At 44.6% G+C, this 22,925-nt stretch overlaps 1 protein-coding gene across 1 annotated transcript in view; it reads right to left on the reverse strand.

Moving 5' to 3' along the window:
• The window catches only part of Plg (plasminogen), a 39,430-nt gene extending 19,072 nt beyond the window's left edge, over positions 1-20,358 (reverse strand). Inside the window, exons 1-10 of the mRNA XM_036169265.1 lie at positions 20,257-20,358; positions 16,667-16,802; positions 14,243-14,349; positions 9,951-10,065; positions 7,912-8,051; positions 6,444-6,564; positions 5,009-5,127; positions 2,978-3,140; positions 2,302-2,447; positions 644-803 (exon numbers count right to left, since the gene is read on the reverse strand). Of these exons, the coding sequence (XP_036025158.1) occupies positions 644-803; positions 2,302-2,447; positions 2,978-3,140; positions 5,009-5,127; positions 6,444-6,564; positions 7,912-8,051; positions 9,951-10,065; positions 14,243-14,349; positions 16,667-16,802; positions 20,257-20,305 (1,256 nt within the window). The 5' untranslated portion in view covers positions 20,306-20,358. The remainder of the gene's footprint in view (positions 1-643; positions 804-2,301; positions 2,448-2,977; positions 3,141-5,008; positions 5,128-6,443; positions 6,565-7,911; positions 8,052-9,950; positions 10,066-14,242; positions 14,350-16,666; positions 16,803-20,256) is intronic.
• Positions 20,359-22,925: the final 2,567 nt, after the last annotated feature.

Raw genomic sequence — 22,925 nt, forward strand, 5'->3', positions numbered from 1 at the left:
CGTTCCTTCTTTTTCTCCATCCTTCACTCCATCCCTTCCTTTATTCCTCTTTCCTCCCTCCCTCCATCTGTCCCGCTCTCCCTTCTTTGTCTCCCTCCCTCTCCTCCTCCCTTCCTAACTCTCTTGCTTCTTCCATTGTCTTACTGCAGCGGCTACCAACATCGGTACTCTCTGACAACGCATCTCCCTCCAGAGCACTGTGCTCTGGGCCTGGTGAGGAGACTGAAAGACATAGAGATGCAGCTCCAGCTAGAAAGGTTGGCCTGGAAGCCAAGCACAAAGGCAAACTCAAACACCACTCCAGTTGGAGTGACACATCCCCGTGCTGAGAGTTGGCAGCATGATCTTTAGCACAGATTGGGTGATGGTACTGTTTCTAAGCTTTATGGTGACTTGTTCTCGGGTTTCCACCAATGGGACCTTACTGCTCCTTGCTTCCACAAAATTTCTCAAGAAAGGGAGCCAGAGGATGGCTTCTCTTCTCTCAGGCCCTTTTTTTGTGAAAGCCAAGTTCCTGACATAGTCTGTCCCATGTGCTGGTCTCATAGAAATTTGGTCTAAAGGAGTTAGCTTAGAGCATGGGTCACTTAAGGGAAACCTAAGTCAGCTATTGAGCCTCTCATGGTTCAAATCAAAGACATACGCATTTGGGAACTTCTCTGGGGTCTTCTGATGCCGGTGTGGGGTCATCGATGCCCAGGACTGGCACTTTTTCCCTGTGATGGTGGTGGATGATGTGCCCCGGTAGCTCTGCCCATTGCCTTGGTAGCATTCCTGGACCACAGGTGTTTGCTCTGGTAGAACTGAAATCAAAGCAGAAAAATAAGCCAAATAAAATGTGGAGCAGACAGACTTGGACACTGATTTATGACACACACAGTAAGGCAGTGTGGGAATTCCCACTGCTCTTTTTCCATATTAGCAGGCAGAGAAACATCACACACACACACATGCACACACAATGCACTCACACACACAAGACTTTATAGTGTTATAGAACATACTGTAAGAGCAAAACAAAACCCTTAGAAGAGGAATAGAAGAGGTCAGAGTACTGTTAACTGGAAATGTCATTGTGTATGAAACAAAACCCTTGGAAGAGGTCAGAGTATTGTTAACTGGAAATGTCATTGTGTATGAAACAAAACCCTTGGAAGAGGTCAGAGTACTGTTAACTGGAAATGTCATTGTGTATGAGTTATCTTTATGAATTACTGCCAGGTGTTCATGAGAACAAGAGGACAGACAGGATGCTCCATGCTGAGGGCAGCAGGTGGGACCGGGTGAAGGACAGACAGAAGTGTTTGCATACTTCCCTAGACCCTCTCTTTGCTCATAGGACACTAAAGCCTGGAGCTTCTGGAAATGCGGCAGAAGGTGGTCCTGCATCAAGGCCACATAAAGAGCTGTTGCTTCTCAAAGACGACCACAGTCAGACACAGTCAGGTGGGGATCGTGAAACAGTCTTAGTTGCTAATGGATTTTCTGGTGAAGATGACCGATATGTGTGGATAAAAGGAGAATTTCAGCAGTGGTGGAAACTTCTAAAACTAGTAACAAAATAGAAATGCCAGGAGCAAATCCCACTGCTTTGGAGGTGGTGAATTCCTTCAATGGCTTGATTAGCAGGTGAGACAGCTAAGAGAATGACAAGTGAACTCAAGTGTGACACAAAAAAGGAAAAAGATGGATGGTGGAAATGACACGGGACAGAACAGCTACCTTAATGATGGACTTGAAGCCAACCACACACAATCAATATGAGAGCAAGCATCTCAGTTAGAAGGTGAAAAAGTCACACAAAGATAAAACCAGAATGAGGGATATTTTCAGAAGCAAGGGAAGACGTTATTCCATAACAAAGGAGACAGTTCATCAAGAAGATAAAGACATTGTTAATGTGTATGTGCCTACCAACAGAGCTTCCCAATACAGAAGGCAAACAGCAACCAAAGAAATAGACTAATCTATGATTGAAGTAGGACATGTAAGCAATTCAATCGGAATACAGAACCCTAATAAGATTTGTTTATGTTGGCTTTTAGAAAAACAAAAACATTCTAAGCACAACAACATTTCCAGAGCTCAGGAAACAGTCACCAAGGCTGTTTCCTGAACCACTAGACAAACAACAAATTGAAAACACCATAATTGAAATTATACAAGCAGCACTCTGACCCATGGCACAAGATTAAGTGGAGCAAAGGTACCACACACTGATAATGCCGTGAAGAGGCCACTGGAGCACAAACTTGAACAGAGCAATAGGGTCCTCCGTGAGTGCTCGTGACCCACTCATACCTGAGGAATCGGAAAGTTCTGGCAATGATGCAGAGGAATCACAGGACGGAATGTCACAGTATTCCCACCTCACTTCGCTGTCGGTGGTATAGCACCAGGGACCAGTTTCTCCATCAGGGTTACGACAGTAGTTTTCTTCCAAATTTCTGGAATAGAAGTATGAGTTTTGCTCTTCCAAGAGTTTAATAAGCAAGGTATACATGCTTGTTATAAGGAGTACTGCACATGTCTAATACTCTAGAATTACATACTGAATGACTGACAGGCACCAGAATGAAGCTTAAGTCAAGCTTAGGCCTCACATAGGGTGTCATGGACTCTGGCCCAGAAGAGTGGATGGCTAAAATCTATTCCTTGTCTTCGTGTGAGGGGCTAGGTCTTTAGTTCTGTGTTGAGCACTGTGTTGTGTGCTGGAATACTGAGGATTTTCCATACTATTCTTAGAGTCTCAAACTTACTCTAGAGTAGAGCCCAAGAATTTGCATTTCTGGTAAGTTCCTGATGGTGTTGGTGGGGCACACTTTGAGAAAGACTTGGAACAGAAAAAACATCAACCTTCCTTGCATGTGACCTGATCAGTCTTCACTTTTGAGTTCTTTATAGTACAACCAAGGTGGAGTCAATGGGCTTCACAGCCCACAGTGACAAGGTAGGGAAGGAGTTGGGAGGGACATACTTGCAGGGGAAATTTTCTGGTGTCCTGTTGTGCTTCTGAGGGGTCTGCTCACTCCAGCGCTGACAAGTTTTCCCGGATACAGTAACAGCCACGGTCCCTCGGTAATTCTCGCCTCTTCCCTTCAGACATTGGTAGGTTGGACCAGGAAGGGGTGGGGGTGTTGCTTGAAGAGGGGAAAGGATTGGTCATGAATGGTTTTCTATAAATAACTCACCAACAGATGTTATGGGAGGGTAGATGCAAGATGCTCTGCCGTACCCTCTGACTCCCCTGCTGGGATCTTACACAGGGGAACAGCTTAGTGTTTGCAGTTCAGTAGAATCTGTATCTATAAGGCCATTTCATCGGAAGCTTCTCTAAAAGTGGAGCCTTGAGTCAGATGCTTCTGTCTCTGGTCTTTTGTGTTCATCAAGCATGGCAAGAGTCGGTGTTAAATCCTCCCTCCCCACCACCAGCCCTTACACATGCCAGCGATCTGGGGCCTTTGATGAATGAAGAACACGAGATTCACTGGGTAAACACAACTGAGCAGCAACCGCCTTCCATACAGGCACACAACTGAGAAAGAGCCCATGGGAAAAGGCAAATGTCTTTGATACATATGCATCTTAACAATAGAGCTTCAAAATACAGAGGGCAAACAGAAACTCACCATGAAAGCTGGATACGTAACCACTCATCTCCCAATAACCAATAAAATAAAAATACAGAAAAGCAACACTAGCCAAGTATCTTTAAGGAAAAGTGTACAACCAGAAATTAAGATGTTGTTGAGAGGACAAAAGAAAGAGAAACTGGCATAAGGAAGTAGACTGTCTGTCTCCCTTCAGCTCGGGGAAGACTGGAATGGCAGAGGCATCTCCCTGCATTTGAGCGTGATTATGAAGAAGGGCGCTAACCCGACGAATGCCACCATGTCCTTTTGTCTCTATTTTTACCTCTAACTCTTTCTTCCTGGATCACTTGGTTCTGTAGTCACCTTGGGTTTGAGGAATGACTGGGCTGATGAACAAAGCTCTGTGTGTGTGTGTGTGTGTGTGTGTGTGTGTGTGTGTGTGTGTTCACAGGGGTGCAAGTGGAGGCCAGATGACAGCCCAAACTGTCATTTCCTAGACATTTTCACTTTTTTTTGAGACAGGGCCTTTTACTTGGAAGGACCAAGTAGGCTAGACTGGTCAGCTGGTCATCAAGACCCAGGGATTGGCTTGTCTATACCTGCCTCTACCTACCTCCACCTCCCCAGGACTAGGACTATAAACTACCACCACCATGCTCAGTAGTTGTTGTTTTAATGTGGGTTCTAGAGACTGAACTCAGGCCATCAGGCTTGCGGGGCAAGCACTTTACCTACTGAACTATCTCATCAGTCTCTGGATCGTGGCAAGAGTAAAACTACCCCTAAGAGACTCTGAACCTCTCGGGACAGATTGTCCCCAAGTGAGGGCAGCTGTCCACAATGGTGAGCTTGCATCCCAGAGAACCATCATCTCCTGGGAACCAGACCTCTCCTCTCAAGTGATGATGATGACAGCTTGTCCAGCAGAAGCCGAGCTGAGATGATAATCAACAGCCCACTTGTGACCCAGACCACCTGCTCCATCAGCTCTGTGAACCCCAAGTCCCCCATTCTTTTGTTTTTCCCTTTCTAGAAAGTCTCAGAGCTCCTGTCCACCCCTTGTAGATGAACTGGGCGTCGCTGAACCCCTTCATCTGCACTTCTCAATGTGGCCACGTGGACAACATCTTTTTCTGCTTATGTGTCTGTCTTTCACCATTCCTACATCTTTAATGGGTGAAGTAGAGTGGGTGTTGAGTCCAGGTTAGGGCTGCTAGAGCTGGAGTTTTGTCTTAAAACTGATAATATTCACAAAAGGCAGAAGTCTCTGAGTGAGAAAAAAATCAACAAATGGGTATGCCTATCAGCTAGCATCCTGCTGTGAGTCACTCTTCAGGACCTGCACTCAGCACCAATGTACTTCCAGAACAGAACAGTAGAGGGCGCCCAGTGTATTGGGTATGAACCAGACTTACTGCAGCGGGGGATGTCGCAGTATTCCCAGCGTTTGTTGGGGTCTGTGGTGAAGCACCAGGGGCGAGGCTCCCCGTCAGGATTGCGACAATAATTCATCTTCAGGTTCTTGCTTGGAAATCTGGGTGGACAAGAAGGATTTTTAAAAAATAGCAATAATAAACATTCATGCACAAGAATCTTTGAGAATGAGCAACCATTTAGCAACCTGCAATTAGAGGAAGGTGGTCCTCTGCTGGCAATCCAGGAAGAAAGGTAGAGTCAGTCTTCCAAGGACTGTATTTCTAGAATTTTCCACGCACAAGACTTACAGAAGAGAAACTGTATCTTTCTAACCATCCCAAATTTTAAAGTAAGCAGACTCTGGTTATCTAGCTATCTTCAAAGTGCTCACCATCTGAAGACAGTGATATAGTGCAGGTGGGGAGTTGATGCCTGGTCCTACTGGTCTACCAGGCTCCTGCCCCACTCCAGGAAGCTTAGAGAATCCGAGGTGAGGGAGCTGTGTTCCTGCAAGCACCTGGCGAGTGAGACCTCCTTGGCAGGGACCCAGCGCTTTAGCTGGGAGCTTGTCTCTGTTCCTGGTTCCTCTCTGAGACTGAGTGCTTAGGACAAAGAAAAAAGCTAGCAATGGTCAATTCATTCCCCCTCTTCTGGTTTTCTACGGGTGACTTGACTTAGTCACACTTTGAGGACACTACCATGGTTGCCTTTGAAAGGCAATGGTAGGAACTGTATTTTAAGTTATATGGCATGAGAGATGCAAAAACTCAATGATGTCATCTCTCACAGGACAGCTGTGGCTTAGCCACATTACCTTGAGTCTTAGAGTCCTTATTAACGGTACTGGTGTCATCACAGAGGGAGGGGGAAGAGCATGGTATCTGTGGGGAGATGTTTTCCTGTGCAAAATGTGAGCTTGAATCCTTGCAAGCACTTGCTCTGAAAACCATCATTGCTGTCTGGAACAGGGACCCCCCTCCCCTTGGCACTGTTCTTAAATTCATAGTCACCTTTGAGAACTGACTCAGTGTAAATACACATGAAATATCAGGGATTTGCAAGACCCTTGATATTCATTCACCCATAGAGCACAGAAAACCAACACTATAACTGGTGTAAAAAAGGAAAGGAAGGGAGTGAAAGGGGCACATGCTAGCTAAGTGTGTTTTCAGTTTTAACAGAAACACAAATTGGCTGTGGATTTGGTTATCACCAAAATTCTATTCAGAGGGCCTGGGATGCTGCATTTCTAACAAGCACCCATGATGCCCCTAGACCATGTGATAAGTAGTAAGACCATACACTTCATATGCAGCCTATGGGGGAGGATGCCAGCTTTGTCAAAGCTATCCAGCCTTCCATTCCTGAAGCCAGCAGAAACATCTGAAGAGCAGTGCATGTCTAAAGAGCCTCAGCCTTGACTGCAAGACTTACTTGGCAGGAATATATCCATGGGCATGTGGGCTCTGTGAGTCCCAGGCCTGGCAGTCAAGTCCAGACATGGTCTTGGAGATTTTTCCCTCATAATTTTCTCCACTGCAGTGCATACATTCCTCTGTACAGCATGGGGAAGGAGGGAAGACAGAAAGAAAGAAACTGAGAAGAAGCCCAGTCGAACATAGACCGGAATCTCTCCAGAGAGGTCTCCAATGCCCCCTGCCACCCATTCATACCTGATTTCTGTTAACCACTTGGCTGTAAAAGATTCGCAAATGTCCTGATGCAGTCAGTGCCCTGTTCTCTTTCTGAGGTGGCATATTTGGGTCTTTGCCCCCTTAACTATAGTGACCATGGTCAAATTCAGAAACTGCCATACACATCCTTGAACTTGGAGGCACACATGGAGAAGCCACATATTCTCAGAAGCCTGTACATTCTCCATTTTAATTTTTAAATAGTGGACATCATCATTCCTAGAATGATCTTTTAAAATTCTATGAATTTATTCTTATCAATTGATGACTGACAAATATATAGGAACCATCTTGGAATTTTTCTGCTGGGTTTTCTGTTTGTCCCCAGTGACCTCACTGGAGCATGCCACTCCCCTCAGTCGCCCAGGTGTCTGTGTATTGCTGAGAAGCTTGACTGAAGGGGGTGGGCTGAGTGTTATCATGTTTTCCTTCTTTTGCTCTCTAATTTATTTAAAAACTAAGACTTTGTTAAAATCCCATTGTTGAGGAGGAATAACACATAACTGGAATTTTTATGGGGTCACAAAAAAAAAAGCTGTGAAATTGATATAAAAAGCATGTGTTCATGGGATTTAAAGGCCAAATGGCCTGTGACCATCCGTATCCAAATACAAGCGCTCCTCTGTCCATACAGGTAAAGGAATGAGAGGTGTGAGTTGGCACCTGAAACATACCCACATTGCCTCATAGCCCCACTTGGCTCTTCTTTCTTGCACTAATAAACATACCTAGAAATAGGAAATGAAGACATTTTTCCCAGTCTGATGTCTTAATACTGTTAGCATTGAGCTTTGAAGTTCTCTGTGAAACTGATAGGCCCACTAGAATGCAGGCATGCTGACAAAAATGGGTGTGTTGCCTAACTTCAAAGCCAACAGCAGGATCGCCCACATCAAATCAATATTCTCCTGTGCTTGAACTGTATTGATTTTGTGGTTTTCATTTCGCTATTTAATTGCAACCATGTTGGGAGTTTCACACTGCTGGTGGGTTTTAAGCAAAGAAATTTGTACCCATGTTTTGGATCTGGCTATACATGTGCACATGTTGAGATAACATTTTAATAAAGATGGTTAAGGTCTGAAGAGGGCTTCTTTACAAGAGGTACGTCCATCACTCCATTGTATGATGTAAAACATGAATCCCTGTTTTAATGACGTCTCTGTATAGCATATGCCAGGGGCCAAGCAGGTAGAAGCCACACCTACCTTCACATTCAGGGATGTCACAGTAGTCAAATCTCTTGTCTGGGTCCATCGTGTAGCACCAGGGTCCCTGCTCATCGCTGTCTGGGTTTCTGCAATAGTTCTCCTCCAGGCCCTCACTGGGGTGAGTGCTGGGGGAATAGCTGCAGGGGTGAGAACGGACTGTGGTGACCGAGTGAGTCCTCAAGAACAGCATGTGTGAGCGAGGCAGGAGATGCTACGCTCCCTATCGAGGGCTTCCGTTAAGTCGTCTACACACGTTCTAGGTGTTGGTTGTCACATCTTGATTTCTCTATGGATGGGATGCTTGGGTCAAAGGGCTCATCTTACCATCACTGCCCTATGCCCAGCTGACTCTTAGAAGTCTAGTCAAAGCATGTGTACTGAGTAGACAGTAGAACACCAAGGCCTCAAATGCCTGCGGAATCCTTAGCTCATTCCAAGCCCGGGCTTTCTCTGGTTGTCTTTTTCCCCATGCATCTATGGCAATGATTATTCTCTTGTTTGTGTGAACTCTGCCCCTGGCATTCCACTGAAACCTCCTTCTATATTCTGTCACTTGCCCTTAGTTGAAAAACAAAAAACAAAAAACCAACAACCTACTAAGAAGGGGTCATTACCCCATGTTACTGCTGGGAAAACTGAGTGTGGTGAAATAAGGAAGGCAGATGGCATCTAGGCTTGACTAACCAGCAAGGGGCAGGTGAGGACTGTGATGTCTATTGTCTGATCACACAGACCATGTTTTCTTTGATGTAGTCTGGGTGATAGGGTTGTGGAAAGCTGAGCTCATCTTCTGTTCTAGAGAGTTACTGCAAAGATAACTAGATAAAACATGTAAGAACTTGCGGTCTAAGGAAGCAAGCTTGATTTCTGGTTCCTCCATGTGCCTGTTCCGGGGAACTTCTACCTGATTAGAAGCTCAGCTGCCTCATAAATGAGCCTGGACTATGGCTATGGCCCCCAGAGTCATCACAGAGAACTTAATGCCATCTAATGCTACACTAGGGGACAGGGAACATAAACAGAATGACTTTCTGTTTGTTTTTCATGTTTTATGTCCTTGTTGGGTCATCATGTTGAGGTGGGCATGTCATGTAAGCTCTAACTTGATGTCTGACTGAAACACTCCCATCTCTAAACTTCATTTTCTCACACTTGGCCTCTGTGATAGCTGGTTTAATTGTCAACTTGAGATGAACTAGATTAACCTGGGAAGAGTCTCCAGGAGAAAATCTCTAGATAACTCTGTGTGTGTGTGTGTGTGTGTGTGTGTGTGTGAGTGAGGGTATTGTCTTATGACATTAATTGATATGGGATGATCCAGCCCACAATGGGCAGTGCCATTCCCTGGGCATGAGATCCTGGACTGTATAAGTAGAGAGAGGAAGCTGAGCACCAACAAGCCTGCCTGCATTTATTTCTCTGTTCTTGACTGTGGATGTGATGTGATGAGCCACTTCAAGCTTTTGCTGCTGTGACTTCCCCATAATGGTGGACTATAATCTGTTATTGTCATCTAAAATAAAACCCCTTCCCCCATGAATTACTTTTTTGCCACTTTTTTGTTTGTTTGTTTGTTTGTTTGTTTGTTTGTTTTTCGAGACAGGGTTTCTCTGTGTAACCGCCTTTCCTGGATCTCCCTCTGTAGATCAGGCTGGCCTTGGACTCACAAAGATCCGCTTGCCTCTGCCTCCTGAGTGCTGGGATTAAAGGCGTGCGCCACCACCGCCTGGCTTGCCACAATATTTTTATCACAACAACAGAATGAAAACTAGGACAGCCTTGAATTCAGTTGTATGCTTCTTTTAACATGCCTCCTCCTATGTCTTGGGACTTCTGGGATATAATAGAACAAGATGATTAAAAAGCAATCCCTTTCTGCTTTGGCATTGTGATGAGTTCAGCAGTTCTGTACCAAATGGTTCTCTATCTGCTCACATTCAACATTCAGGTTTGACTTAGAAACAATGGAATCATTATAAATACATCCATGAGCACCAGCATGAAAGAACAGGGTATGGAGAGTGAAAAGGGCTTACTTGGGTATGTGGGGGGACGTGGATCCCCACTTTTGACAGGTAACACCATTCTTGGTCTTGGACATGGTTCCTCTGTAGCTCTTCCCAATGCCAGTCTTACATTCCGACAGATATACTGAAAGAGACAGTGCTTCAAAGTCCAAAAAAACAACCTGGGGATGTAGCTGTGCCCGGCACAGTCCCACCACAGGAAAGACCTCTACCCTAGCCTATCTTCCTACTCTGAAAGGTGGACCCTGTGAAGGACTGCTGTAAATGCTGTTTGACATTGACCCTGTGATAGTTCTGACTGTTGCCTTGACACACCTAGAATCTACTGGGAAGAGTATTAATTGAGGAATTGTCTAGATCAGGAAAGACCTCTACCCTAGTGTGTCTTCCTACCCTGAAAGGTGGACTCCATGAAGAACTGCTGCAAATACTGTTTGACATTGACCCTGTGATAGTTCTGACTGTTGCCTTGACACACCTAGAACCTTGGAAAGAATGTTAATTGAGAAATTGTCTAGATCAGATTGGCCTAGGGGTGTGTCTGTGGGAGGATTTCTTTTTTTTAAATAATCTATTTAATTTTATGTGCATTGGTGTGAGCATGTCAGATCCCTTGGAACTGGAGTTACAGACTGTTTTGAGCTACTATGTGGGTGCTGGGAATTGGATTAGAGTCCTCTGAAAGAGCAGCCAGTATTCTTAACCACTGAGACATCTCTCCAGCCCCATGGGAGGGTTTCTTAATTGAGTTAAATGAGGTGGGAAGACCTACCCTGAATATGAACAGCATCATTTCATGGGTTTGTCCTTGAACTCTGTTAGAGTGAAGAAAGTTGGCTGAGCATAAGCAGCGAGTAAGCAAGGATAAACATACTATATCTCTGCTCTTGATTGTGGATGTGATATGACCAGCTACTTGAGGTCTTGCCTTGACCTCCCCTCAGTGATGGACTGTGACCTAGAATTAATTGTGAGTCAAAAACAAACAAACAAACAAAAAACCAAAAACAACCACAAGCCCAACCCCTTAGCTGACCTACATTGCTCTGAGCAGAGGGTTTTACCACAGCATCAGAATGAAACCAGAACAGATACGTTTATTCAAAAGTTCTTTCCTTGGCCCTCTGTGCCTAATCTATGTCGGGCTGGACCTCAGGAGAGCACCAACAGGCACAGACTACTCTCTTGGAGCATAAATCCTGGTGGAGTTGGGAGACTGATAAGAGGAATTCAGAGAATCAGTTTGGAATGAGCTGACTTCACAGCATCACATGAAGAGGCATAATGATGAGCAGAGCATCAGAAAAGGAAGTTGAGAGCAGGCTATTTGGAGGCCCAAGAGAGTCCAACCAGTCTGTGTGTTTTGTTTTTTATAACTGTCAATATATAAAGAGCCAAGCAGGACAATCAAAATGTTTATGGAAAACACTCCCAACTAGCCTCCACTTACCCAAATCACCAGCTGTCCAACACAGTCAGACGCTACTATGGTTCATAAGTGACAGGTCAGCTCCCTAAGAACTCTTTCTAGTGTGTACCTAATTCTCTCTCCACCAAACAGTAGTAAGGGATCCAGGCATCATTGGTATGGAATGTCCAATTACCTCATTTGGTGATGCTTTGTTATAATCAAAGCTGAGGCATGAATGTTGGAAAGAACATTGTTCATATTTCATTTTCTAGAAGAAGTTCAATACCTTTTGGTTTGTTTGTTTGTGACACAGTTTCACTATGTAGCATTAGGGATAGCCTTGAACTCTCCATGTAGACCAGGCTGACCTTGAACTCACAGAGATCCACCTGCCTTTGCCTCTTGAGTGCCAAGATTAAAGGCAAGTGCTTCCACCACCAGCCAGTTGAATACCTTATGTGTGTTTGTGTTGTATGTTAGAATGAGGTGGGGTTGCATGTGTATATGTGGGTGCACCTGGAAGCCAGAGGTTGACAAGAGGTGTCTTGACCCCTCTCTACCAGATTTTCTCAGTCACCCTGAAGCTCATTGATTTGGCTAGACTAATTGGTCAATGTAACTGCCTCTGCCTCCCTGCTGGCACCAGAGTTACAGGCACATACCACTGCCAGTATTTTATGTGAGTTCTGGAGATCTGAACTCATGCCCTTAAGCTTGGGCTACAGGCATTTTACAGACGGAACCATCTCCTCTGTCCCAAACTGAACACTTTTAAGACTGTAAAAGAGTTGAATCATTTTAAAATTGCTGTCAGATTTAATGAGGACAACACACTCATAGAACTGACCTCATGAGCTTAGGGGGAAAGTCATAAAAACCTAAAGACATTGCAGAACCAGTGTGTTGTCAAGACTGCAAAGATGGGGAGACCAGTGTTGGAAATGACACACTGGAGCCCGCTGCAGAGAGCCCCTAGTGGGGGCCCACACCCCAAGCAAAAGGTCTCCACTCTACATCACAAGCCAGCTTGGATTTTCAGTGAAAAGACACAATAGTGTTTCCAGTGTATCTGTGCCATTATTCCCCCAACTAAGGCCTGGTTTGGGGTTCATTGATATCCAGGAAGTATTTCTAGCAAACCAACAACTTCCTAACACTGTAAAGAAGAGGCGCACTGCAGTGTTATTGGTATGCTTCGTAACAGGAGTGGTACCCCATGCATCAAAGGTATAAACTTGAAGTATGCCAAGCAAGGGAGGCCCAGGGCCAGGAAAGACAGAAAAGCAGCACTTTATCATGGCAGGGTGAATATACCTTAAAACAGTTTATTATATTTTTAAAAGAGCTAAAAGAGAAAAATTTGAAATTATTGTATGTTTGAGGAGATGCAATTGTAACCACTCTGTTAGACCTCTCTCTCTTTCTCTCTCTGTCTCTCCTCTCTTCTCTCTTCTCTCCTTTTCTCTCTGAATTATTACAATGTACCCTATAAATATGTAAAATTATACCCAGAATGGTTTTAAGCTAGGAAGGTCCATTTCTTAGAGGTCACATGTACAGCTACAACCAGCGGACCAGTGACTGCAGAGGCACCGGCCAGCCACACTGGTGGCTTGATTCTGGGGCTGGCAGTGGAGAGAGTCCCAAAGCAGCTGGTATAACGTCACCTGACAGCGACGGACCCTAGCAAAATGCTGGCTGATAAGTTAGCGGCCAGTCCAGATTCACAGTAGAGAAACCAGGACCCCAGACTGACTGCCTCCTGACTCTTCTCCTCCTTGTTTGTTTGTACCTGGCATGGTGGATATAACCTTTTGACCCACTGAAAACAAGCAACACCAGCCTTCAGACTTCAGACTTCAGCCTTGCGATGCAACTCTGGAGTCCTCCTGGTTAACAATTTACAAGTGTTACATTTAAATGTTAGCAGTCTGCAGAAAGCACCCTAGGCACTGGTAGGCAAGCCTATTTATCCTCGCCTTTCCTCACTATGTAAGAGTTAAGTCTTCCCTTGATGAGGTTTAAATTCAGTTGACACTTTTATCTCAAGAATTAAAGACACACTGAGGCAAGGAAGGGGTACCAGGGATGCCTCTCATTAAATCTAGGAAGGTGGGCTGGTTGGGGAAATAATCCCAACCTAAAGGCTTTGTAATGGGAAACATTATCAAGAGTGCAGGAAATCAGATATTTCTCATACTCCTCAGCACTCCTGATACAAATTATCTGGAGGGCTAAATTGTTTCTATCAGTGGTCCTATTGCACTACCTAACCAGCGGCAGAGCATAGGAGAAGCTTTTTAAATGGCATAAATTATATAGTTGTATACATTTAATAACACTTCTGCCTTCCTAAAATGATACTCCATTGGAGTCTGGGCCACTCAAGGCTCTAAACCATGAGATTCCTGGCTTGTTGCAAAGGAAACTGGAAAAGAAATCACAACTTTTATGCATCTTTAAAATGTAAAGAAAGTGAGGAAAATATAGCCCCTGAACAAAGGAAGGGGAAAGCCAAATAGAAGTAAGTTTTATCCATACCTAAATGTTACTGAGGATTGAAAATATCAGTGTCTATTGTGCCAAGGGGTTAATTCAAATGTGGGAGTCCAAGGGGACAGTCCTCCTATAGAAGCAGAAGCCAAGGTCATAAGGAGCATTTAGACTCCGTGTCTCCCCTTCCAAACAAAATCAAGTTTCTTATTCCACAGACAGAAATGATTTTGTAAACCAAGTCCTTGGATGTGAAGAAACAGGTTCACATTGACATTATTGGTCAAATATTAAAGCCTGTTCTAACTCAGAGCTCAGTGTCTCTGTGATGCTCTCTGGTGTCATAAATGGAGGACAGAAGAGAAAAGGAGGAAGGGAAGGAAGGACCTGGGCATACCTCTCTTTTCAAATAAGATGACATCTCTCATGCGGATGATGGGGGAAGCCTTGCTGTTCTCGGCCATGATCACACATTGCTGCTCTTTGCTGTGGTACTGGAATGACCTGCGGGAGATGGGTGCCTTAATTACACTAGTGAGTGCATCTCTCACTGGACCCCAGAATGGTTGCCCCTTGTCAGCTTTGCTGCAGTATCTGTGTGATACAGTCCTAAGGGTAAGGATGTCAGCATGGCAGTCGCTCTCCCTTGCCAATCTGTTTCAATCACTGCGGGCTCTCTTCACCTCTTTCTTCCTTGTTTCCCCTTTCTTCTCTCTCTCTCCTTTCTTTTTGAGACAGAGTACCTACTGGGCCTGATATTTCTATGTCTAGCCCAGGCCATCCTCAAACTTTCTATCCTCCCACCCCAGGAATATGCCATCATGTCTAACTGCTTTGCTTTCTTTCCCTAGCGACAGGGATTCATTTTGCGGTGGGAAGAAGTGATTCTGCGTGGAGCCCTTTGCTGAGATGGTCTGCCTATCAGACTTCTGTAATTCCCTGTCTAGATTTTGCCCCTGTACTCCGCCACTCCTCAGGAGGTTTGATCCCAGCCAAGTTCAGAGTGATGCGTGGTCTTCACTGTAACAGTGCTGAGAGGTGATGAGGCCTTTAGGAGCTGATGATGGAGTGAAGAAGGACCCACAGATCCTGAAAGGATGGCTCAATTCTCCTGGTGCTGAGAACTCACCCCTGTGGGACTGAGTTGTTTACTCCAAGCTTGATAAGCACAGCTTGGCTCCTGCCCTCTGCATCTTATCTGCCTGCTCTCCTGGTCTTCTGCCATGTTCCCATTGACCACCAGGCCCTTGATGGGTACAGCTGCCTGGCTTTAACTTCAGCCTCCAGAACCATGCATTTGACAATCTTCTTTCTTTTATCAATTGCCCAGTCTTGGAAGTTCTGGTACAGCTATAGAAAATAACCCAAACTTCCTACTTCTCTTCCCCTATGTGATCCTGCCATACAGGCTCAACTCGGCATTTGGTGCCAAAGGTGGCCATCTTTCATTGGCATTCATTGCCAAAGGTGGCCATCTTTCATTGGCATTCATTGCCAAAGGTGGCCATCTTTCAGCCTAATCACCTGCCTGAAGAATTTGCTTGAATCAAGTTGGTCTTGTGATCCTCTCACAGGCCAGTGCTGTGCCTCTCTCCCTGCCTAGAGTGCCTCTCCACATTCATGCAGCCTTGTCAAAATCCCTCTGCTCAAAGCCTAGCTCACCTCCCTCCTCTCCCTGACCCTGATGACACTCTCAACTCTCTCAACTCCTCACAGTGTTTTCCTCTGAACCGCTACAGAACCTGCATTGATTTTGCACTAAGAAATGCCTCGAAATACCTGTCTTATTCTTTTAACTTGATTAGTGCATAAATACAAATACACCAGATTGTGTAGGTATGAATTTTTTGCTTCTCTGGTCTGTTTCTGTATTCTCGTTCTTTCTGTCTCCCCCTTCCCCCCCTTCCTCCCTCTCTGTCTGTCTGTCTCTCTCTGCCCCCCCACACACACCCAATGTCAGCATCAAGTATCCCCCTCCATCTCTCCATTGTATTTTTTGTGCAGGGTCTCTCACTGAACCTGGAGCTCCCTCGTTAGCTAGATTGGATGGCCAATGAGGTGCAGGGATCTATGGTGCTAAGATTCAGTCACTTCCTGTTGCTTTTACATGTGTGCTGGGACTCAAACCTGGGTCCTTAGGTTTGCAAGGCAAGCAGCTTACTAACTAAGCTATCTCTGCAGCCTCTTCTGAGGGATTTTCTTTTTAATGGAACACTAATAAACTTTAATCAGATCTTGTTACTATGAGCCTTAAATGTCATATGCAAACTCCAGGCCTATAAATTCCTTTTTCCTCATTTCTTAAAAAATAATTTATTTAACTTTATTTTATGTGCATTGGTGTGAAGGTGTCAGATTCCTTGGAACTGGAGTTACAGACAGTTGTGAGCTGCCATGTAGGTGCTGGGAATTGAACCCAGGTCCTTTAGAAGAGCAACCAGTGTTCTTAACTGCTGAGCCATCTCTCCACCCCCACCCATCTTTCCTCGGTTTTATTTTTAAATTTCCTTTAATTTTGATTTTTTTAATTATTATTAGTATGTGTATAATGTGTGAGTACAGACACTTGTACTGCAGCATGTATGTGGAGGTCAGGGGACAATTTTGTGGCTCTCTTCCCACCTTTATGTGGGCTCTAGGGATGAAAGTCCAGTCCTTAGGATTATGGAGACAAAGACTTTTGCCCACTGAGCCATCTTGCCAGCCCCCTTCCCCTCCTGAATTCTGCTTTTGTTAATAAATGGATGAGTAAATTTATTTTCCTCAGAAGAATCGTCTCGGGCAGGCAGAGTTCTGCTTGAGACAGAGGCAATGCTGATACCTGCAGACGAATTCTGTTTCCTCTTCGCATTTAGCTGTGCAATCTGCTATGCTCCCTGCCTCTACCTGCTTCTTGGTGAGGCTGAACAGTGAAGCCCCTTGTGTGCTGACATAGCCATCCAGGGGGTCCCCTTGGCCTGAAGGGAAAAGAGAAAAAGAAAACTGAGTAAGTCAGACGACAACATTGTTTATTATCATGGCTGTTTATGTGTGTACAAACCCATGCATGCGCATGTCTCATAGCTTATTTATTGTTTAAATTAAATTAATTTAATGTAATAATAATAATAATAATGTATTTTTATTCCAGTAGGTTGCAATGTATTGAAAGAACAGCTAGACTGACAGATTAGTAAACGAGGTTCATGTAGCCACCTCTCTAACCGTATGAATATGAAACTTGAAATAAAGAATAAATGATGTGGCTCACCATTGTTTGCCCTGCGATAAGCCAGTAGGGTGCCATCAGTGGCAATTTGGTTTTCATTTGGTCTTCCCAGAGTGAGAGTGGTATGTGGAAGCTGCTGCCTGACTGCCAATGATGTATGATTCCCAATAAAATATGATTGTTTTCTTGATGAAAGTATCTGGCATTTCAGAGGAAGTTATTAAAAATAAAAGTAGAGCCTGGTACAAATACTCAGCTTCACTTTTTTCTTTGAGACAAAGTCTTTTTATGTAGCCCTAGTTGGCCTGGAACTCAAGGCAATCCTCCTGCTTCAGCCTCCCAAGTACTGGATTACGAGGGTGTGCTACTGTGTGTGACCTGCCTCTGATTTTTGTGTGAAATGAAATCTGAGGCAGAGTTGGTTTCTTTCCCTCTTATCACCATAGAGTGTGGGCACAGCTGTTGAGTGTCCCCTGGGCTAAGGTGCTGGCATAAGCTTAGACAACTTTGTTCAAGCCTGAGCCCCACAAGCATTCTTTCCGTGTAAACACTCCTGGTTTCCATAGGGCTGAGAGTACAGAGAGGTTAATGAACATAGTCTTCAGGGAATTAGGCAACATGGCAACCTTGACCTCTTGAGGGGACCAAAGCCAGATCCAGCAGGTTAAAGAGTGACCAGAATTGCAAGTGGGGAAACTTGAGAAGACAATTGATAAATACAGACTCATCTTTGAAAGTCTACCTTGAAGACAATTAATAAATACAGACTCATCTTTGGAAGTCTACCCTGAAGACAATTGATAAATACAGACTCGTCTTTGGGAGTCGTCTACCCTCTTCCTCCTTGGTGACTTCAGCCCTTCTCAGTGTTCCAAACTAGAAGCCTGAATGAAGAGTGGAAGGCTAGCTGACACATTTTAAATTGTCGAAGCACTTGAGCTAGGTACAAGAGATGATGGAGACATAGATATTTTAGGCCTCTGTTTATTCTAATTCACAGTCTTCATTTTGAGAAGAGCCATGCATCTAGACAGAGCTGGGTTAACCTGTGCAAAGAGTTCTGGGGAGCGTGCAGAGTAGGTTTCCAATAATAATGAAGATGAGAAAGCTCTCTGGGTCATCAGCTTTGTGTCTTGCTTCATGTTTCACGGTGTACAGTGGCTGAGATCCACCCAAGGAGCTGATGTTCCAAAGACATGTCCCCAAGGAGGATTGAATGTTTTCTTTTATATTTGAAATTTCTCTCCAAGTCTTTACCTCTTCTATTTACCTCCAGGGCTCATGTAGAAATAAGGTTCAATATAATGTATTGATATGGAAACTTATTTTAGTAGGAAAACTATTTCAGTGTGTATTACCATCAAATTGAAGTGTCCTTTTTCATCACTATGGTGTGTGTTGTGTGTGTGTGTGTGTGTGTGTGTGTGTGTGTGTGTAAAATGGTATGTACAAAAATAAATCTTAGTTGAGCTTGGTGGCTGATACCTTTAATCCCAGTACTTAGGAGGCAGAGGTAGGCTGCTGAGAGTTGAAGGCTAGCCTCATCTACATAGCAAGTTCCAGGCTGGCCAGCGCTACATAATATGACTTTATCTCAAAACAAAAAAACAAAAAAACAAACAAAACCCCCAAAACCAGTAGTTTGTACACAGCTGTGGAAGAAGTGTTTTTTTCCTGCTCTCCCACAATATTTTGGCACAATAGGAAAATGAAAGTCGAATCATTTCTGCAGAAAATGAGAGCAAATACGTTCACAGAGAGCTTATGAAAGACTCCCTCTCAGTTCTATGTTAACTTGTTGCAGAGAAGTTAGTTCTAGCCTTTGGGTATGACCCCTGAGCTCCTATTGTTCCAACAATTTAGATTCTATGGGCTGAAGTGGGATTCTCTCTCTCTGTCTCTGTCTCTCTCTCACACACACAGGGAAAGAAGAGAGAGAGAGAGAGAGAGAGAGAGAGAGAGAGAGAGAGAGAGAGACACACACACACACACACACACACACACACACACACACACACACACACCCCTCTGGACTTTTTTCTGATCTACAGATTGTCTCAAGCCCCTCAACATTGTTGGCATGAAGAAGGCTGGCAGGAAATATGGTTGCTGTGCTACAAAATGGCCCAGACAGCAAATCTGTAAAGACAGAAGCCAGATGAACGGAACTTAGGACTGGCACATTGAGGGGAGCAGAGTTTCTCTGGGGGGCAATGAAAATATTCTAATTTTTATTGTGATGGTTGAGCACCTCTGAATGTTACTGAAAACCACCAGGCTGTGTGCCTTGACGGAGTGCCGTCCGTCTACAGCACATGAATCACTTCAGTGAAACTACTTTGGAGAAAACAAATTACTGACCATGTTTAGAATGAGAATTTTAAAAAGCTCTTAAACAAAACTGAAAAATGGAGAACATTAGATTCCTCCTTGGGAAGCACTAATTTAAATCCATTTTTTTTTTTTCTTTTTACTTTCTTGATCTAGCATGGGCCATACTCTTGATTTTCCTAAGTCTAGAGTCCTTCATCTACATAATGAGGAAAACATGTTACCCACCTCTGCCATTAGCTTTGTAAGCTAGTATCAGCACACACACATACACACACACACACACACTAGCACACCCTAATCTCTACATAGGTATTTGTTCAACTACTGAATACATTTGTCCTTTAAAACTGACTCATAGAGGCTTAAGAGGCAGATGTGTACCTATGCAGAGCCTTCCTTAAACCAGACAGAAAATCCCAGTGTGATATGAAGACAGAAGGTAGCTACTGTTCTTCTAATCAGCCACACTGAAAACTAAGCAAAGAGGTTAACCATCTAATCCCACTACCACTACCAGGGATTGAACCCAGGACCTCACATATGCTGGTCAAGTACTCTACCACTCAGCCACATCCCCTTTTCATGGCCTTTAGAGTTGTTAGTCATATCCGCCCACCATCACTGCTAAAATCTCCCATTATTTAGATTTGAAAAGCCACCTGTGGCTTGCTCTGCCTGTTCATCCCTACTCCAACAATGCTCACAAGAAAATTAAATTTCTATGTCAAACTCCCCAGTGGGAGATTTTTGAACTGAAAATCCCATAAGCCCAATAGCTCCGTTAAATGAGCTATGCATAAAGACATAGCGAATCTATTTTTAATATATGGCTAGAATTTTTTTTTTTTTAAGTTGAAACAAAACCTTACCTGATTTCAGAAACAAGAGAAAGAGAAGGACTACTTCCTTATGGCCCATGATGGGACTGGCCAGCAGCACCTGGAAAACTGTGTCCCAGTCCCAGATGTTGCCTTCAAGGGGATCAAAGGCATCCACCAGCAAGCTAGTCCAATGGGGTTAATGATTCTCTGAGGCCCCAGCCACTGTACATAGCAGGAGCAAACATTACCTCAAATAGGGAGCTCACAAAACGCTGGAGTGTGGAGTCTACAGGTGGTGAAAGTCGCTCCCCAGCTCCACTCCTCTTCCCTGACTTTCTCCTCCTTCCCTCTCCAACTCACCCAGCCACCATGTTTCCCATTTCCTCTCATTTCCTTCCCTCTTCTTCAATTCCCTTGTCTTGGGGTCCAAAAGGGAAAATGTGAAAACGGCTTTTGTTTGCCGAGGGCCTTCCATGCGCCAGTCTGCCAAATGGTCCATACTCAGCCTCATTTGACCTTCCCGGCAACTAACTGGACACTGTTCCCGTTTTCAGACGAGGGACTGGGGTAGCGTGCGATGTCTCAATGCGTGTATTACCTAATATTTATGAGTTTGTTTGTCAGTTTCCATGTTGTGAGTAACGGTTGGTTTTGTTTTGGGGGGTCCCTCACCTCTCTCCCACCCCTGCTGTTGACTTAATCAGTTGATTAAGTTATACCATTTTTACAAAGCTGCCATATTCCCATCCTTTCAAATTTAAGCACTATATGACCTCTCCTCTGGTGCGTTTTATTCCTTGACTGCTCTGTAGAGTGAGACTCAGGAAGCCAGGCAAGAACTGTACCACGGAGAGGTACCACTAACCTACTGTGCAGTGTTGGGTCAGTTTGAGGGTTGGAGAGATGGCTCAGCAATTAGGAGCATTTACTTTCTGCTGTTCCACAGGACCTGAGTTCAGTTCCCAACACCCACATCAGACACCTCAACCACCTGCATCTCCAGCGCCCAGGGGATCTAGTATCCTCTTCCGGTTTTTGAGGACACATGCACACATGCACATGAACACGCACACGCACACGCACACGCACACACACATTTTTTTGAAGTCATCTCTCGCTTCCCATCCTTTCATCATATCCTTCCAATGTGGGCCTTCCCTCCATCTGAACTCAGAGTACCATGGTAACCTCATGACATGAAGTGAAAGTGGTGAGATTCAGTTGCCAGAGCATCTTTTTGTTCATTTGTTCTTATTGCTTTGAAATAGTCTCCTACTGTATGTAGCCCAGGCTAGCCTGAAACTCACAGTGATCCTCCTGTCTCTGCTGCCAAAATGCTAGGACGACGGGTGTGTGTGTGTGTGTCACTCTCTGGCAGTCATCTCAACTGTAAATTGTAGGGTCTACTTTTTCCTGTCTTGAGGCTAGAATGCTTTAAAACTCCTGTTTTAGTGCTTGAAAATATTTAGAACTAAACTGACTTCGATTTCAGTGTGATAGAAAGACAAAAGGCAGCGACCGTTCTTTCCTGCCTGCAAAATCCTTCCCATGACAATTAGTGTAGGACCAGGTGTCAGGATGCCTCAGGTCGAACCTTCTGCAGAACCCGGTGAGACATGGAGAGGGAGAGGTGGGCACCATGCTGGGGTGCTGTGCACCGCTTTTCCTTGAGGGAGGAAGGAGGTTCATCATACTCAGGAAGCTAACAAACTTAGGAGGCTCAGTCAACTACAAGATCCACAACCTCCCCCCGCCCCAGTTTTATACAAGGAGAGAAGTGGCCTGGGAGATGCTCCTCCTCGCTGGAGCTGCCTGTGACTGGGTGAGCGCGCTGGGTGGCTCCCTGTGACGCAGCTGCCTTTGGGTTACCCATGTTCCTGTAAAGCAGCCTTCTAAAGTTCACTGCTTCTCCCAGCTCGATTCACTGGGGACTGTGTTCTTTGGCCTGTCACAGTGCCCTATGGGGGTGAGTAGACGATTGTTCATGCCTTCCCAGGGTACAGCTTTCTCTCTCCTCATACCACCGGCCTCATCTCCCCTTCCTTGAACCTGTCGGCCCAGTTTAATAAATTAGAAGCAATTTGAAAAGTCAGTAACAAGCAGATCTTTTTTATCTCCTTCTGAACATTCTTTGGTGAAAATAAAAACAGACTCCACTAATATATAATGGCTTTGGTGTGCCAGTGAGGGTTGCTTTCCACTTAAAATCTTATTTTGGCCTTCCTCCTTGACCAATTGCCATAAGAATGTTGTCAGAAATGTATGCCCAAGAAACTTTTTATCTGTTGTTTTGGTTTTTATATTTGAGTGACATTAAAGGTTTGAATATGAAATGTCTCCCACTGGCTCATGAATTTAAACACTAGCCTGCACTTGCTGATGCTGTTTTGGGAAATGGTAGACCCTTTTGGAGGCGGGGCTTAGCTGTGCCAGTGGGTTGCTGTGGGGGAGACCTTAAACATTATAGTCCCTCTCTACTTCCTGCCTGGTCTCTCTGTTTCCAGTAGGCCACCCAGCTGTGAGCAAGCTGCCTGGTGCTTTTGCTGCCAGAGACAGGAGCCTGCCTCTCTAGCAAAGGACCGTTAAGTGGAAACAAATCTTTCTTCCAAGATGCTTCTGCCACATATTTTGTCCAGTGATGAGAAAAATAATACAGGTAGCATTGGTATGTGCCTGTTTTGTGTGACTGTCCTTCAAGCCCAGCCACAGTCACCTTG

This window comes from Onychomys torridus, chromosome 19 (assembly GCF_903995425.1).
Source record: "Onychomys torridus chromosome 19, mOncTor1.1, whole genome shotgun sequence".
Taxonomy (NCBI): Eukaryota; Metazoa; Chordata; class Mammalia; order Rodentia; family Cricetidae; genus Onychomys; species Onychomys torridus.